This window comes from Schistocerca americana, chromosome X (assembly GCF_021461395.2).
Source record: "Schistocerca americana isolate TAMUIC-IGC-003095 chromosome X, iqSchAmer2.1, whole genome shotgun sequence".
Lineage (NCBI taxonomy): Eukaryota > Metazoa > Arthropoda > Insecta > Orthoptera > Acrididae > Schistocerca > Schistocerca americana.
Genome location: NC_060130.1, coordinates 912,159,626 through 912,175,373, shown reverse-complemented (window position 1 = coordinate 912,175,373; position 15,748 = coordinate 912,159,626). Strand labels below are relative to the sequence as shown.

General features: G+C 46.3%; 1 protein-coding gene across 2 annotated transcripts in view; it reads right to left on the bottom strand.

Annotated features, from left to right (window-relative positions):
• LOC124556753 (transcriptional activator protein Pur-beta) overlaps positions 1 to 15,748 on the bottom strand; it is a 346,413-nt gene that overhangs the window by 297,199 nt on the left and 33,466 nt on the right. The window contains exons 2-3 of one of the 2 annotated variants that reach the window (XM_047130752.1): positions 13,526 to 13,716; positions 3,019 to 3,075 (exon numbers count right to left, since the gene is read on the bottom strand). In XM_047130752.1, coding sequence (XP_046986708.1) covers positions 3,019 to 3,075; positions 13,526 to 13,556 — 88 coding nt within the window. In that variant the 5' untranslated portion in view covers positions 13,557 to 13,716. The remainder of the gene's footprint in view (positions 1 to 3,018; positions 3,076 to 13,525; positions 13,717 to 15,748) is intronic. The other variant, XM_047130751.1, reaches the window with a different exon arrangement.

Below are 15,748 nucleotides of genomic sequence, written 5' to 3'. Positions count from 1 at the left end.
TCTGAATTGCAGACAGATTCACCTCAAAATTCTGGCAGTGTACGGATCAAATGCGATGTCGTGTACAGCCAGTGAAATAGTGCCAACAATTTGACCAAGGTCACAAAGATGTGGGTGATACTACCTGGAAGTTCACATCTTTTTGATGACAAGGTTGTTATCACAGCAGTTTTCAAATGGCTCTGTGACCAAAAAGTGGATTTCTATTGCTGAGGAACTGAACAACTGGTAGAACATTCCAACCATTGCACATAAAGACCTGTTGACTGTCTGGAAAAATAGTGTCATGTATCTGTATCACTATGAAGTGTAGTGCAGCACTGGACATTCAATAAAAGTTACTTGGCCTGCTATAATAATGTGTAACTTACATCTTAAAGTTCCCTCGTATATATACAAGAAGTGCAAGGCCCTTATGTAAAGTAGTCAAGTTTATTAAGCTGTATCTTACAAGTACCCTGTACCATATCACCTTTAACAGTAAACTAAAAGCATACTTCTGTAATACGTTATATTTCACTTGAGCCTGTAATAGTTCTGACCAGTCCATATAAGCGGTCTGCAAGCCATAGTGTGTGGCAGAAAATACTTCATAAAATGTGACAATTAACATGCCTGGAGAGGCTTAAATGCGAGCTGTGAGTGAATAAAGACAAAATAAGCTTACTGTAAACCTTGGACATGCTAATAATAGCAGTTATTAATTATAAGAATATAGATACTAAGTTACAGTGCACAACACCCCAATAAGTGGAAACACCACTGGAAACCACACAAATCTTAAAATACCTTGTAACCCATATATGTTAATCGTTCCTTTCTTTATAGTTCTCTCTTTCTTCAAAATAGGATACAATAATAATTTAAAAAATTAATGGAATACGTAAAACAGATGGTGTGAACATACTCAGAAAAAGGTAACATTGTACTAGTTACCTAGTACTCATATTATTATCCAGTATAAAAATAAGAGCTCTCTTTCCATTAAATCTGTGAAAAAGAGAAACACTCCAACTTAACTAAAAACTACTGACCTACACCTCTTTTGCCAGCACCCTAAAGGCAACAAATGAATTATGTTGAAAATTTTCTCATGCTATAGGCATTTCACCTGTATCTTTTGAAAGGCATCATCAGTAGCAAGGTTTGTAGATGTTACTCTACATGTGTTCTTGTTCTATTTTAGAGCTGTTCTTTTGCTTTCAGTTATTCATATTTTCATTAGCACAGCACTAAGTATGAAAACTCATTTACTTACTGTACAACAGGATAACAAAATTTAAAGATGTTACAACAAATGAATATTAAAAAACTAACTCTTTAAAGAGTCATTGTTTATACTACATCAACTTGTTTTCAGATCTGCCATGGAGAATAAGCTTCCTTTTCAAGAAAAGTTTACTTTACAAATGGCAAAAATCTGGTAAATCTGCCACACTCATCACTGCAAACTATAAAATAAGGCCAATACTACAAAATAAAAGGTGGTGTACCAGTATTTGGCTTGATAAAATGAGCCAATTAATAAACAAAAATGGATTACCTTAAGAAAAAGAGTTACGGTAATAGTGTGTTTAACAATAGTTATGTATATGACCATTTCTTCCTGTGTAGTACCAAACCTTCAATGAACCAAAATGGAAAAATGTGCTATCCACATATGTTATCACACAACTTCAGTAAGAATCAAAGCTCAAATCTTTTAAAAATTGATGTGTACAATTATCACCTGAACTTAAAACCAGAATGGTATTAACTTATAACTGATCATAATGTCCGATATGGAGGATACACCTAGGAGTAAACTGTTCAAAGCCACATGTGAATGTATAGTCTTACTTTCTTGTCCTCTACGTGTCATGTCCTCAGAATCCCATGTTATTGTTGTCAACTTGATGGCACAGATCATAACCTCAACTGCTCAATGTGATTATTCCAGAATATGGTCAAAAATTTGTGAGTAGAAAACTATGTATCAAACGCTGCAGTGAATATTTTCAGACTGATTTACCTGGTTGCAAAAAAAAAATTATCACCAAGTAATCGATACACAAAAATAATGAAAAATATAGTCCCTGAATCACAGATTCATTATTTTCTTGCATTTCAGAGGAACCTCTGGATGCCGGAAAGAAATAATCATTTAACTTGTATCCCTTATCTATGAACACTTAATTTAGAACAAATACTGGTGCATTACATATTGAAGACTGAAATTAGTTTAAATACACGTTAATGAGCAATTACACTGGAGATAGCTGCCATTTTCCTGTCACAACAACTAGTATAACAGGAACACACAATATATGTGACCCCAATCTTGCCAGGTTTTGGGGATCTGAGCGACAATCACAAATAAAATGGATAAGACATGAGCTCTCAAAACATCTGATTGTGGCTAAATCATCATAGCCAGAAAGACCAGACACTCGAGATGCTCACCCTCACCAGAAGGGCAGTGTTTCCACAATTAATCCCACAAACAGTACCAATCTTGATACAGGTAAAATTGCCACCACCATGGTTTAACTTCATCAGTTTAGGTGACAAGGATCACTGTTCCCTACAGAAGTTATAAAAATAGACAAACCACACCTTAGAAGGTCCATATTAACAGAATGCTGAACACTAGCATTGGAGCCATTTTACGATTAAGTATATCTCATAATGGGACATTGCAGGGCACAAAGATTAGCAAGAGTGTAAGACTGTCGTCACAGGACATTTTCAGACTGGAGAAACAAAGTCACGGTACATGGCAGGATAGCCCAAATACAAGATATGATTACATCATACCAAGAATAGTGTAATATTTCTCTCATCAGAGTTGTTTACACAAGTGCAAAGGAACATACACTATGTCTACTACATCAGGACACACAAACATATTTCTGAAATCAGTTGTTACACACTATTAGGAAGACATGTAACTCAACTGCTCATCAGTGTTAATTTTCTTTGCAATTATCTCCAGGCTAATTGTCCTGTCACATTTCACAATAAGTGAAACATACATACCTGAGTCAAAGTCGGTGCTTCCACTTGTTTCCATACCAACAGATTGTCCATACTTGTCTGCACAGAAAAAGAAAAGAAAAAAGAAAAAGAATAAATGAATGAATGGATTTATCGGCAAGCTACTGAAAAAATGGAATTAAGTAAATAAAAACTGTTCTTCGTTCATGTTTCTATAAAATATTCTCAACACCTTCACCTCTAGAATAGGATTGTTTTTCCTTCAATAAAATATTTTTATTAGTTATGACAAAAATACTAAACATGATGATTTGTAAGTACGGCAACTTATAGAGCTGGAGTCTACACAAGCAGATTTCAATATAAAAGTCTGTACACTGAAAAAATGCACAATGAGCCACAGCCTAAAATTATTAACTAGGAAGGAAAGATTATATAATTTCCATAACTATAGAAATTTCAACTTAAACTATGTGCTATATCAACTGACCGCTATAGTGTAGCATTTAAAATGGAACTAATTAAAACCCACCATTACATAATTTTTTAAAACTTAAATGGTTAAAAGTTTGGAACTGGTCAATAGGGGGCTAGAACTGTTGGGTGATGCAGTGTGAGAACTTAAGCATGGGGCGGTTGGGTAGCAGGAGGAGGGGGAGGGGGGTGAGAGAGGAGATAGAATGTTTAACAACAAGGTGCGAAGGGCAAGTATTTGTGAGTGGGGGAACTGGAGATAGTTAAGTTACAAATTCGAACCCATGAGGCTAAAATGGTGGGTGGGAAATTGGCTATGAAGTTAATCAGCACTAAAGAGAATGGAGGAGAAAAGGTTTAAACTGCTGGTCGTACAAAGAAAAGCTCAAATGAAAATGCAGATATAAGGGTTAATGCTGAAAGCATAGTAGCTTGCCAGGAGAGACAACAGTGTAGGGAAGAGGAGAGGACTACATAAGAGTATCAGCATGAATTAGGACAGTTGAGTATGGTAGGGGGGGGAAGGAAGGGATTGAGTAGATGGTCTCAGAGAGTTGCTCGTGTTATTCAAGAGGCACAAAAATGGACGCAGTGCTCGTGTTGCTCAAGGGACACATGAGGGAGAGGGCATTTGTGTTGCCCGAGGAATGCAATGAGGCATCAAAGCTCAAGGGGGGGAGGGGAGGGTGGCATAACTCAAGGTGGGGTGGCGCGGTAGATCAAGAGAGGGCGGTGGCATAATTACAAGGGGGGAATGTGTAACTCTGAGGGGGGAAAACGTAGCACAGCTCCAAGGGTAATTCAAAGGAGGGAAACCATAGTTGTAGGGGTGGGGTGGGGGGGGGGGCTAGCAGTGTAGCTCAAGAGGAAGCAGCTTAGCTCAAGGGGAAGGAGGCGGCAGCAGTGTGGCTCAAAGGGGAGGCAGCAGAGGTGTGGCTTGAAGGATCTGGGGACGGCAGTGTGGATAGAGAGGATTGAGTGGAGGCAGTGTGGCTCGAGAGGGTTGAGGTGCTGGCAGTGCGGCTCGAGAGGGTTGAGGTGCTGGGAGTGGGGCTTCAGGGGTTGAGGTGGCAGCAGCAGTGTGGCTCGAGGGAGTTGGGGGCGGGGGGCGGAAGGAGTGTGGCTCAAATGGGTTGGGGGACATGGAGAGCAGTGTGGCTCGAGAATGTTGGTGGGGTGGGGGAGGGGGACAGCACTGTGAATTGTGAGGGTTGGGGAATGGCCGTGTGGCTTGAGGGGGTTAGGGGACTACAGTCTGGCTCGGTGGGTTGGGGCTGACATAGCTAAGGACAGCAGCAGTGTGACACGAGGGAGTTGGGGAGGTGGGGGTGCAGCATGCCTCGATGGGGGATGGGGGGCAGCAGTGTGGCTCGATGGGGGGTGGGGGGCAGCTCCGTGGCTCGATGGGGGATGGGGGGCAGCTCCGTGGCTCGATGGGGGGTGGGGGGCAGCTCCGTGGCTCGATGGGGGGTGGGGGGCAGCTCCGTGGCTCGATGGGGGGTGGGGGGCAGCTCCGTGGCTCGATGGGGGGTGGGGGGCAGCTCCGTGGCTCGATGGGGGGGGGGGGGCAGCTCCGTGGCTCGATGGGGGGTGGGGGGCAGCTCCGTGGCTCGATGGGGGGTGGGGGGCAGCTCCGTGGCTCGATGGGGGGTGGGGGGCAGCTCCGTGGCTCGATGGGGGGTGGGGGGCAGCTCCGTGGCTCGATGGGGGGTGGGGGGTGGGGCAGAAACATGGCTCGATGGGTAGTGTTGGTGGGGGGGGGGGGGGAGAGGCAGCAACGTGGGTCCATGTGTGGTGGTTGTAGGGGGGGGGGGGGGCAGCAACTTGGCTCGATGGGTGGTGGGGGGGGGGCAGCAGATGGCTCGATGGCTGGTGGGGGGGGGCAGCAGATGGATCGATGGCTGGTGGGGGGGGGCCAGCAGATGGCTCGATGGCTGGTCGGGGGGGGGGGGGCAGCAGATGGCTCGATGGCTGGTGGGGGGGGGGGGCAGCAGATGGCTCGATGGCTGGTGGGTGGGGGGGCAGCAGATGGCTCGATGGCTGGTGGGGGGGGGGGCAGCAGATGGCTCGATGGCTGGTGGGGGGGGGGGGCAGCAGATGGCTCGATGGCTGGTGGGGGGGGGGCAGCAGATGGCTCGATGGCTGGTGGGGGGGGGGGGGGCAGCAGATGGCTCGATGGCTGGTGGGGGGGGGCAGCAGATGGCTCGATGGCTGGTGGGGGGGGGGCTGCAGATGGCTCCATGGCTGTTGGGGGGGCAGCAGATGGCTCGATGGCTGGTGGGGGGGCAGCAGATGGCTCGATGGCTGGTGGGGGGGCAGCAGATGGCTCGATGGCTGGTGGGGGGGCAGCAGATGGCTCGATGGCTGGTGGGGGGGGGCAGCAGATATCTCGATGGCTGGTGGGGGGGGGCAGCAGATGGCTCGATGGCTGGTGGGGGGGGGGCAGCAGATGTCTCGATGGCTGGTGGGGGGGGGGGGGGCAGCAGATGTCTCGATGGCTGGTGGGGGGGGCAGCAGATGTCTCGATGGCTGGTGGGGGGGGGGCAGCATATGGCTCGTTGGCTGGTAGGGGGGGGGGCAGCAGATGGCTCGTTGGCTGGTAGGGGGGGGGGGCAGCAGATGGCTCGATGGCTGGTGGGGGAGGGGCAGCAGATGGCTCGATGGCTGGTGGGGGGGCAGCAGATGGCTCGATGGCTGGTGGGGGGGGGGGGCAGCAGCAGATGACTCGATGGCTGGTGGGGGAGCAGCAGATGACTCGATGGCTGGTGGGGGGGGGGGCAGCAGATGACTCGATGGCTGGTGGGGGGGGGAGGGCAGCAACGTGGTTCAATGGGTGGTGGGGGACAGCAAGGTGGTCGATCAGTGGTGGGGGACAGCAAGGTGGTCGATCAGTGGTGGGGGGAAGCAACGTGGTTCGATGGGTGGTGGGGGGAAGCAACGTGGTTCGATGGGTGGTGGGGGGAAGCAACGTGGTTCGATGGGTGGTGGGGGGAAGCAACGTGGTTCGATGGGTGGTGGGGGGAAGCAACGTGGTTCGATGGGTGGTGGGGGGAAGCAACGTGGTTCGATGGGTGGTGGGGGGAAGCAACGTGGTTCGATGGGTGGTGGGGGGAAGCCACGTGGTTCGATGGGTGGTGGGGGGAAGCCACGTGGTTCGATGGGTGGTGGGGGGAAGCCACGTGGTTCGATGGGTGGTGGGGGGAAGCCACGTGGTTCGATGGGTGGTGGGGGGAAGCCACGTGGTTCGATGGGTGGTGGGGGGAAGCCACGTGGTTCGATGGGTGGTGGGGGGAAGCCACGTGGTTCGATGGGTGGTGGGGGGAAGCCACGTGGTTCGATGGGTGGTGGGGGGAAGCAAAGTGGTTCGATGGGTGGTGGGGGGAAGCAAAGTGGTTCGATGGGTGGTGGGGGGAAGCAAAGTGGTTCGATGGGTGGTGGGGGGAAGCAAAGTGGTTCGATGGGTGGTGGGGGGAAGCAAAGTGGTTCGATGGGTGGTGGGGGGAAGCAAAGTGGTTCGATGGGTGGTGGGGGGAAGCAAAGTGGTTCGATGGGTGGTGGGGGGAAGCAAAGTGGTTCGATGGGTGGTGGGGGGAAGCAAAGTGGTTCGATGGGTGGTGGGGGGAAGCAAACTGGTTCGATGGGTGGTGGGGGGAAGCAAAGTGGTTCGATGGGTGGTGGGGGGAAGCAAAGTGGTTCGATGGGTGGTGGGGGGAAGCAAAGTGGTTCGATGGGTGGTGGGGGGAAGCAAACTGGTTCGATGGGTGGTGGGGGGAAGCAAAGTGGTTCGATGGGTGGTGGGGGGAAGCAACGTGGTTCGATGGGTGGTGGGGGGAAGCAACGTGGTTCGATGGGTGGTGGGGGGAAGCAACGTGGTTCGATGGGTGGTGGGGGGAAGCAACGTGGTTCGATGGGTGGTGGGGGGAATCAGCGTGGCTCAATGGGCCTTGCGGGGACAGCAGCACGGCTCGATAAGGGGCTGGGGACCAGCAGTGTGGTTCAAGTGGGTGGTGCGGGGAACCAGATGGTGGTGATACACGTGTCCATGGACAGATAGCTGTGAAATGAGGTAGGGGTGGGGAGGGGGACAAGGAGATGAGAGGAGAGGAGTGCTGTGAAACAGGGTGGAGTAGGAGCGATGTAGGAGAGCTGCAGAAAGAGTTTGGGGAGTAGCAATGATAAGACAGCTGCCGAATGAAGCAAAGAATGATGAGAAGAGAGTAGCGAAACTAGATCGGGGCAATGGGAGGATGCTGCAAAGTGAGGAGGTGGGTGATGCGAGATTAGCTATGGAATGTGGTGGGGGTGATACCAGCATAAGTACGAAACATGGTAGGGGCGATGGGAGCAATACTATGAAATGTGGTGGGGATATATGGCAGGAGAGTGGAATATGTGGTGTGGAAGGAGGTCATTTCAGTCGACATAAAAGTTTTCTGGGTTTGGTACCGCATCATAATGTATAAAACTACTGCTGTTTGAGAAGATGGAAAGTAGGCAGACAGTGGGACCTGAGCAAAATGCCCAGTAATAAGAGTCCAAACTGGTGAGGATAACACCAGTTAGGGAAATTCCCGCTACACCTATAGGAGGATGTCAGCCAAAAATCCACTTGATCTTTGTACATATATGTGAAAAGGAAGTATGCGGCCCTATGGTAGTGACATACTGCTGCCAACAAATATTTCTGACATTTGATAAGGTAATGGGCCCAGGAATGAAGATGTTTAAAGGCTAAATCATGGTCAAGAGATGGATGCCATTTGGAGGGCACGACTGCGGTCTTTAATAGCCAAAGCAATTTTGGGGGGTCCATCAAGGGACAGTCTTCCGTTGGGGAGTACCCGAGAAAGAAGGACTCGCCAAAGCAGTTGGCGAAAGAATGGCGTTGGGCAAACTCTGTATGGACTCATCAGTGCCACCGTGTGGTGGAGCAGGTGGGATAGCAGCCGAAGAAATGGCATCCCAATCCGCATCAGTAAAGGCCCACCAGGGAGGGTGTCCAGGTGAGTGATACTGAAAAAAATGATATGACAATCGGAAAATGATACCTGTCGCACAAATCAGCATGAACTCCTCATTGAACAGAGGGGAGGAACCTGGGGTTACAGATAAAACAATCAATGGCTGAGAAGTGTGTGGGGCTGCAGTGTTGAGGAGGCAGAGATCAAGCCCTGTGAGCAGCTCTTCAACAATGCTGCCCCAGTCTGTGATTGCAATACCATCACATAGAGTTATGAGCATTAAGATCCCCAGAGAGAAGGTCAAGGGGTGGGCGGTGGGCAGCTGTTGAAGGTGGGCAATAAGATGAGGAAGCATACGAGGAGTGTCGGGGGGGGGGGGGGGGGAGGGGGCGATGAAGATTGCATATCAGTACTGCAGAGTCGAAATGGATCTGAACTGCCACCACATCCTGTGGAGTATGAAGAGGAACCCAGGAACTAACAATGTCCACCCAGACCAATGTACAGACAACACAGGAGGCTCACTGAGGGCTGACGCAGTACTGGCAGAAGGCTTGGAAACTTCAAAAAGTCAGCGACTGAGTATTCCCACAATGCTAGATTCCTGCAATAGAACACAAGCTACAAAGCAGAGATAAAGGAAAAGACTGGAATTCTGGAAGGTGACAATAGTAACCACTACAGTTCCATTGGAGGAGAGTAGTACAAGAAGCCGGACAGATCTCAAATGAGCCAGAATTAGCCATTAGCTGAGTTAGTGTCCATCACCGGTAAGGACGGAGTGACATCCATGAGTGTAAAATTGGACCTGATAGAGAGGGAGGGGACGACACCCTCTGGGAAGTCAGAGGGGGGGGGGGGCAGCAGCAGCCTCGTCCCAGGGCTTAAGCATCTTCTTTTTCTTTGGAGGCCAAGACGATGTGTGATCAGGAAGAGAACGAGCAGCCTTGAGGCCCACAGAGCGTGGGTTCAGCATCCGACCTAAAGTGACAGGCTTCTTGTCCTGGAGACAATGGGGAAGGGGGCTTCTTCTCCGGTTGAGGAGGAGTGGTTCCATGAGAGGAGGGAATGGGAACAACCTGGGAGGAGGAAATGGAAGGTGGCCCTGATGAACAGATGATGAGGAAAGGGCGCAACATAGGCATATTGTAAGAAAATAAATGCCTACGCCCATCCTTATGATCTTGTTTATTGTGAAGGTACAAACCATATAAACGCTGCATCAGATGATGGTTGGTAAGCTGACATCACAGTTACAGATAGTCTGCATCAACCAGTTATGTTGGCAACCGGTGCAGTGTATGTGTGGTTCATGATAGCCCCTTTAGCATCAACTAAGGCCTGAAGATGTCGCAATGAAGTGCTGAAACTGGCAGCTACACAGTAAATAAGATTAGGATGTCTGTAGGCATTTCATTTTCTTACAATAGTAAATGGCCCTTGTCCCCAAGACCTCCAGCTAAAAGGACGGACATACAAAAACAACATAAGCAAAGGTAGATGTTAAAGTAACGGGCCTCAGAGTAGGATACACAGTCTAGAGTTTTGAATTCCTGAATATCCTTTCCTCCTTATAGATCAGGCAATCCAGGGAGTGAGGAGAATGAAGGATGGAACAGTTCATGCACTTTGGTGGTGGGATGCATGGACTTCCCACATGGAGAGGGAGGCTGCAGTCGCCAGAAATAGGATTTGCCTCACCTTCCGTATTTCTGGATTTCCAGAAGGCTTTTGATGCTGTACCACACAAACAGCTTATAGTGAAATTGCAAACTTATGGAATATCGTCTCAGTTATGTGACTGGACTTGTGACTTCCTGTCAGAGAGGTCACAGTTTGCAGTAATTGACAGAAAGTCATCGAGTAAAACAGAAGTTATTTCTAGCATTCCCCAAGGTAGTGTTATAGGCCCTTTGCTATTCTTTATCTATATAAACGATTTGGGAGACAATCTGAGCAGCCGTCTTAGGTTGTTTGCAGATGACACTCTTGTTTATCAACTAATAAAGTCACCAGAAGATCAAAACGTAATAGCAAAATGATTTAGAAAAGATATCTGAATCGAGCGAACATTGGCAGTTGACCCTACATGATGAAAAGTGTGAGGTCATCCACATAAGTGCTAAAAGGAATCCGTCAAATATAAAGGCCGTAAATACAACTAAATACCTAGGGATTAAAATTATGAACAATGTAAATTGGAAGGGACACACTGAAAATGTTGTGAGGAAGGCTAACCAAAGACTGCATTTTATTGGCAGGACACTTAGAAAATGTAACAGACCTACTAAGGAGTCTGCCTACACTACGCTTGTCCGTCCTTTAGAATACTACTGCGCGGCGAGGGATCCTTACCAGATAGGACTGAAAGAGTACATCGAAAAAGTTCAAAGAAGGGCAGCACGTTTTGCATTTTTCATTGCGACGGAATCTTCTCACAAAATTCCAATCACCAACTTTCTGCTCCAAATGTAAAAATATTTTGTTGGCACTGACCTACAAAGCGATAACAATCACCATGTTAAAATAAGGGAAATCAGAGCTCATATGGAAAGACATAGGTGTTCGTACTTTCTGCGCGCTGTACGAGACTGGAATAATAGAGAATTGTGAAGGTGGTTTGATGAACCCTCTGCCAGGCACTTAAATGTGATTTGCAAAGTATCCATGAAGATGTTGAAGTAGATGTAGACTGCGAAGACACATGATCAAAATGGAGACATTGGGAACAGCGAATGGGAGGTGGGATATAGGGCTTTATGTCGTAACGGTAATGGTAACTTAAGACTTTTCCCAGAATGGTATTCCCCTCAAAAGCCAGGATGAAAGTGCCAGAATCAATGTGATTATCCTTAGGATCTCTCTGGACTCATCGTACGAAATGAACACTGTACTGTTAGTACTGAGTTCCTTGTCAAGTTGGAGGAGGAGGTCCCTAACGAAAATAATGCCTTGAGTCATATTTAACGACTGGTGGTCAGTAAAGCTCACTGGGATGAAAGCTGTTTGGTAGCACCAAAAGTCTCCCCTTCTGTTGTGGCACCAAAAGTTTCCCCTTCCGTCCTGGAATGAACCAAGTAATGGAGAAAAGGGTTTTGTCCCAAGCCAGCAGGCCCTGCCCTCCTCCCACTGGGATGGCCAAGGAGAGAAAAGTCTAGGAAGCAAAAGTACGAGCAGATAGAGAACTGTTCCTGCCTGAGGAGACGGCTGCGAAAGAGCAGCCAAAAGTATGGAGTTTAGCACACTTCATGTTCACAGCATCTGCCCTGCCAGTGGCTCACCCCATGGGTACCACCCAGACACAGCAAGGGCCATCTGGCATGGCGGCCACTGCCGGGAGTTCCGATGCCCCAAAGAGATGAGCAACCACCCCTAGGCATATACACGAGGCAGTGACATCTCAGGAACCAGTGATGTGATCCCTGTGCTGTCAGTGGGGCCAGCCAGATTGGTACATAACAGAGCCACCACATGGACTGGCAACACAGACTGGTGATCTAGCAGAGGTGGACGGGGAGGTGAGGGGACAGCTACAGTGGGGAAGGACAGGAGAGAGAGGAACACACCCTGAGACACTAGGGAGGGAGTTCTTACCCAAATGGCTCATACAACAGAAGCAGAATTTAGAAAGGGGGATCAAACGCCAATGGCCACCACGGGAAGAAAGGGAGAGTGGAAAAACAAGATGGAAACACCAAGGGAGAAAGGGGGGGGGGGGGAAGAGGGGAAGGAGTTAGGATGGGAAGGAGTGGATATTGGGAAAAGAAGGGAATGCAGCCCAGGAGAGAAGAAAGGCTGCAATACATTGGGACCCCGTGTGCACCACACATGCATCCACAAAGGAGATGTGAGATCCTTGGCAGGTGTACGATGGTATGGATGAGAAGAGAAGGGATACGGTTAACTGTTTGATGGTATAGATGAGGAGAGAAGGATTAGAGAAGATTATTGGAGGGTATGGATGAGAAGGAAAGGAAGGCTGTTGGTTGGGAAGAAAGGAAGATTACTGAATAACAATGATGATGCACTAATGGATCTGAAAAGCTTGCTGGATAGGAGGTATGAAAAAAAGTTGATTGGACAAGGGTGACGGGCAGTAAGGATTAGGAGATACGAGGTGGGGGCTGAGGAAGTGTTATTATGAATGGTATGTATGAGGAAAGCAATGGACACCCTGATGGAAGGAAGGAGATTGGGTTGCAACAATTACATACACTTGTGAGATCGAGTCTTTTTCTGAATTTAATGTGCTATTTTAGCTATAATTGTTTATCAGAATTTGTATGTTGAGTCACTTAGACCAAGATATATAGAAAATTTTATCCAGGAGCTATCTAAGACCCCATTAGGGGTCTGCTGTGTTGCCATGTGTGTTATCGAAACATCTAAGGAACCCATATGGATCATTGTTATTTTTTCAGCTCCCAGCATTTTTATTTTGTCCCAGATGACATGACATATGAAGTAATGAATACACTACATGAACCAAATACTGATATAACTAAACAAAAGTTAGCAATCACTTGACAGTTTTAGAGAGCTTATTGGAAAGTTGTGGAAAAAGTGAACATATAATATCCAAATAATTAAAATCAATTTATGTTGTAATAATATAGTGAAATGATGGATGAAACTAATAGAAACAGTTGTTCATAAAAATGAAAGGTGTATAATCTGTATTTATCAGTGGGATGTCTGCTGTGGATGCCAATGAAAGGAAGGAAGGTTGATTAGAGCATCATGTCCCTTCAAAATTGAAACTGAGGTATGGAACCAATTCAGCATATGTCTGAAAGGACTTTGGGAAACCATGATTATTATGTATGTGAATCAAGCATTTTAACCAATGCAGTAGATTTCATGTATTGAGATGAACTAAGACACATTTCTCTAAGAACAACTGAAAGATTCTTCAACAGTTATTGTGCTCTTGACCTTCTGTAATGATACAGGAAACAATATTCATTTTAATTAGAGGAAAACAGTAAATCTACAATCTCTCCAACAGAAATAAATCAATGACTAAGCTAACAGCACCACATGAAGTTGCATATATTTTACTAATGGAATTATTAAAAAAGGACCATTGCCTTAGACACAAATCTGGCAGTTACCTGAAGCAGATCTGTTGATTAGGTGCAACATGTCTTGCTGGAAATCACAGACATGGTCTGAATTTGGTGGAATCCTAGACTTGAAATACCACTCCCACCCAGCAAATTTTGTTCTGAAGATCTGAAGTATCTGTGAGACCGGTAGGCAGCTGTGCTGTACGTCTGTCACTTCATGATAGAGTAATATGACACTGTAGGTTAAAAAAAAAACCGTCACTTAAGTATAATCTTCACAACACATTCCAATGGCCTGCTGTATTGTCAAGACATTTCTAATTGCTCATTTCATACTACTAAAGAAAGTTTATGTAACTGCACTATATATGAATAGTGAATCTATGAATGAGTATAGTAATTTTACACACAATTCATCTGCAAATATGTTGCAGCTACTAAATGAACATAATGCTGCATTGGAACCTTGGGCAAAAATGCATTCTTCAATGCAGCTCTGTCTGCAAATCCAGCTACAAATACAAGTCAATAACTCAATATTCTCCTAACAAGTTTTCTTTTTCTTTTTTTTCAAAGAGAATACTTTGAACAATCCCCTCCATCACACACATTCTAAGTGTTATTCTATCGTCTACAAATCTAATGTGTGTGTGTGTGTGTGTGTGTGTGTGTGTGTGTGTGTGTGTGTGATGGGATTTGCCTCTATGGGACATATAAAATTCAACCACTAATAGAATTTAAAATACAACCACGGATTACAGTACCTGACAGTTCACGCTGTGATAACAAAACACACAACACCTATCAATAGTGGTTGTTGTGTTGTGGTGGTCTTCAGTCCTGAGACTGGTTTGATGCAGCTCTCCATGCTACTCTATCCTGTGCAAGCTTTTTCATCTCCCAGTACCTACTGCAACCTACATCCTTCTGAATCTGCTTAGTGTATTCATCTCTTGGTCTCCCTCTACGATTTTTACCCTCCACGCTGCCCTCCAATACTAAATTGGTGATCCCTTGATGCCTCAGAACATGTCCTACCAACCGATCCCTTCTTCTGATCAAGTTGTGCCACAAACTTCTCTTCTCCCCAATCCTATTCAATACTTCCTCATTAGTTATGTGATCTACCCATCTAATCTTCAGCATTCTTCTGTAGCACCACATTTCAAAAGCTTCTATTCTCTTCTTGTCCAAACTATTTATCGTCCATGTTTCACTTCCATACATGGCTACACTCCATACGAATACTTTCAGAAATGACTTCCTGACACTTAAATCAATACTGGATGTTAACAAATTTCTCTTCTTCAGAAACGCTTTCCTTGCCATTGCCAGCCTACATTTTATATCCTCTCTACTTCGACCATCATCAGTTATTTTGCTCCCCAAATAGCAAAACTCCTTTACTACTTTAAGTGCCTCATTTCCTAATCTAATTCCCTCAGCATCACCCGACTTAATTAGACCACATTCCATTATCCTTGTTTTGCTTTTGTTGATGTTCATCTTATATCCTCCTTTCAAGATACTGTCCATTCCATTCAACTGCTCTTCCAAGTCCTTTGCTGTCTCTGACAGAATTACAATGTCATCGGCGAATCTCAAAGTTTTTATTTCTTCTCCATGAATTTTAATACCTACTCCGAATTTTTCTTTTGTTTCCTTTACTGCTTGCTCAATATACAGATTGAACAACATCGGGGAGAGGCTACAACCCTGTCTTACTCCCTTCCCAACCACTGCTTCCCTTTCATGTCCCTCGACTCTTATAACTGCCATCTGGTTTCTGTACAAATTGTAAATAGCCTTTCGCTCCCTGTATTTTACCCCTGCCACCTTTAGAATTTGAAAGAGAGTACTCCAGTCAACATTGTCAAAAGCTTTCTCTAAGTCTACAAATGCTAGAAACGTAGGTTTGCCTTTCCTTAATCTTTCTTCTAAGATAAGTCGTAAGGTCAGTATTGCCTCACGTGTTCCAGTGTTTCTACGGAATCCAAACTGATCTTCCCCGAGGTTGGCTTCTACTAGTTTTTCCATTCGTCTGTAAAGAATTCGTGTTAGTATTTTGCAGCTGTGACTTATTAAGCTGATAGTTCGGTAATTTTCACATCTGTCAACACCTGCTTTCTTTGGGATTGGAATTATTATAATCTTCTTGAAGTCTGAGGGTATTTCGCCTGTTTCATACATCTTGCTCACCAGATGGTAGAGTTTTGTCAGGACTGGCTCTCCCACGGCCGTCAGTAGTTCCAATGGAATATTGTCTAC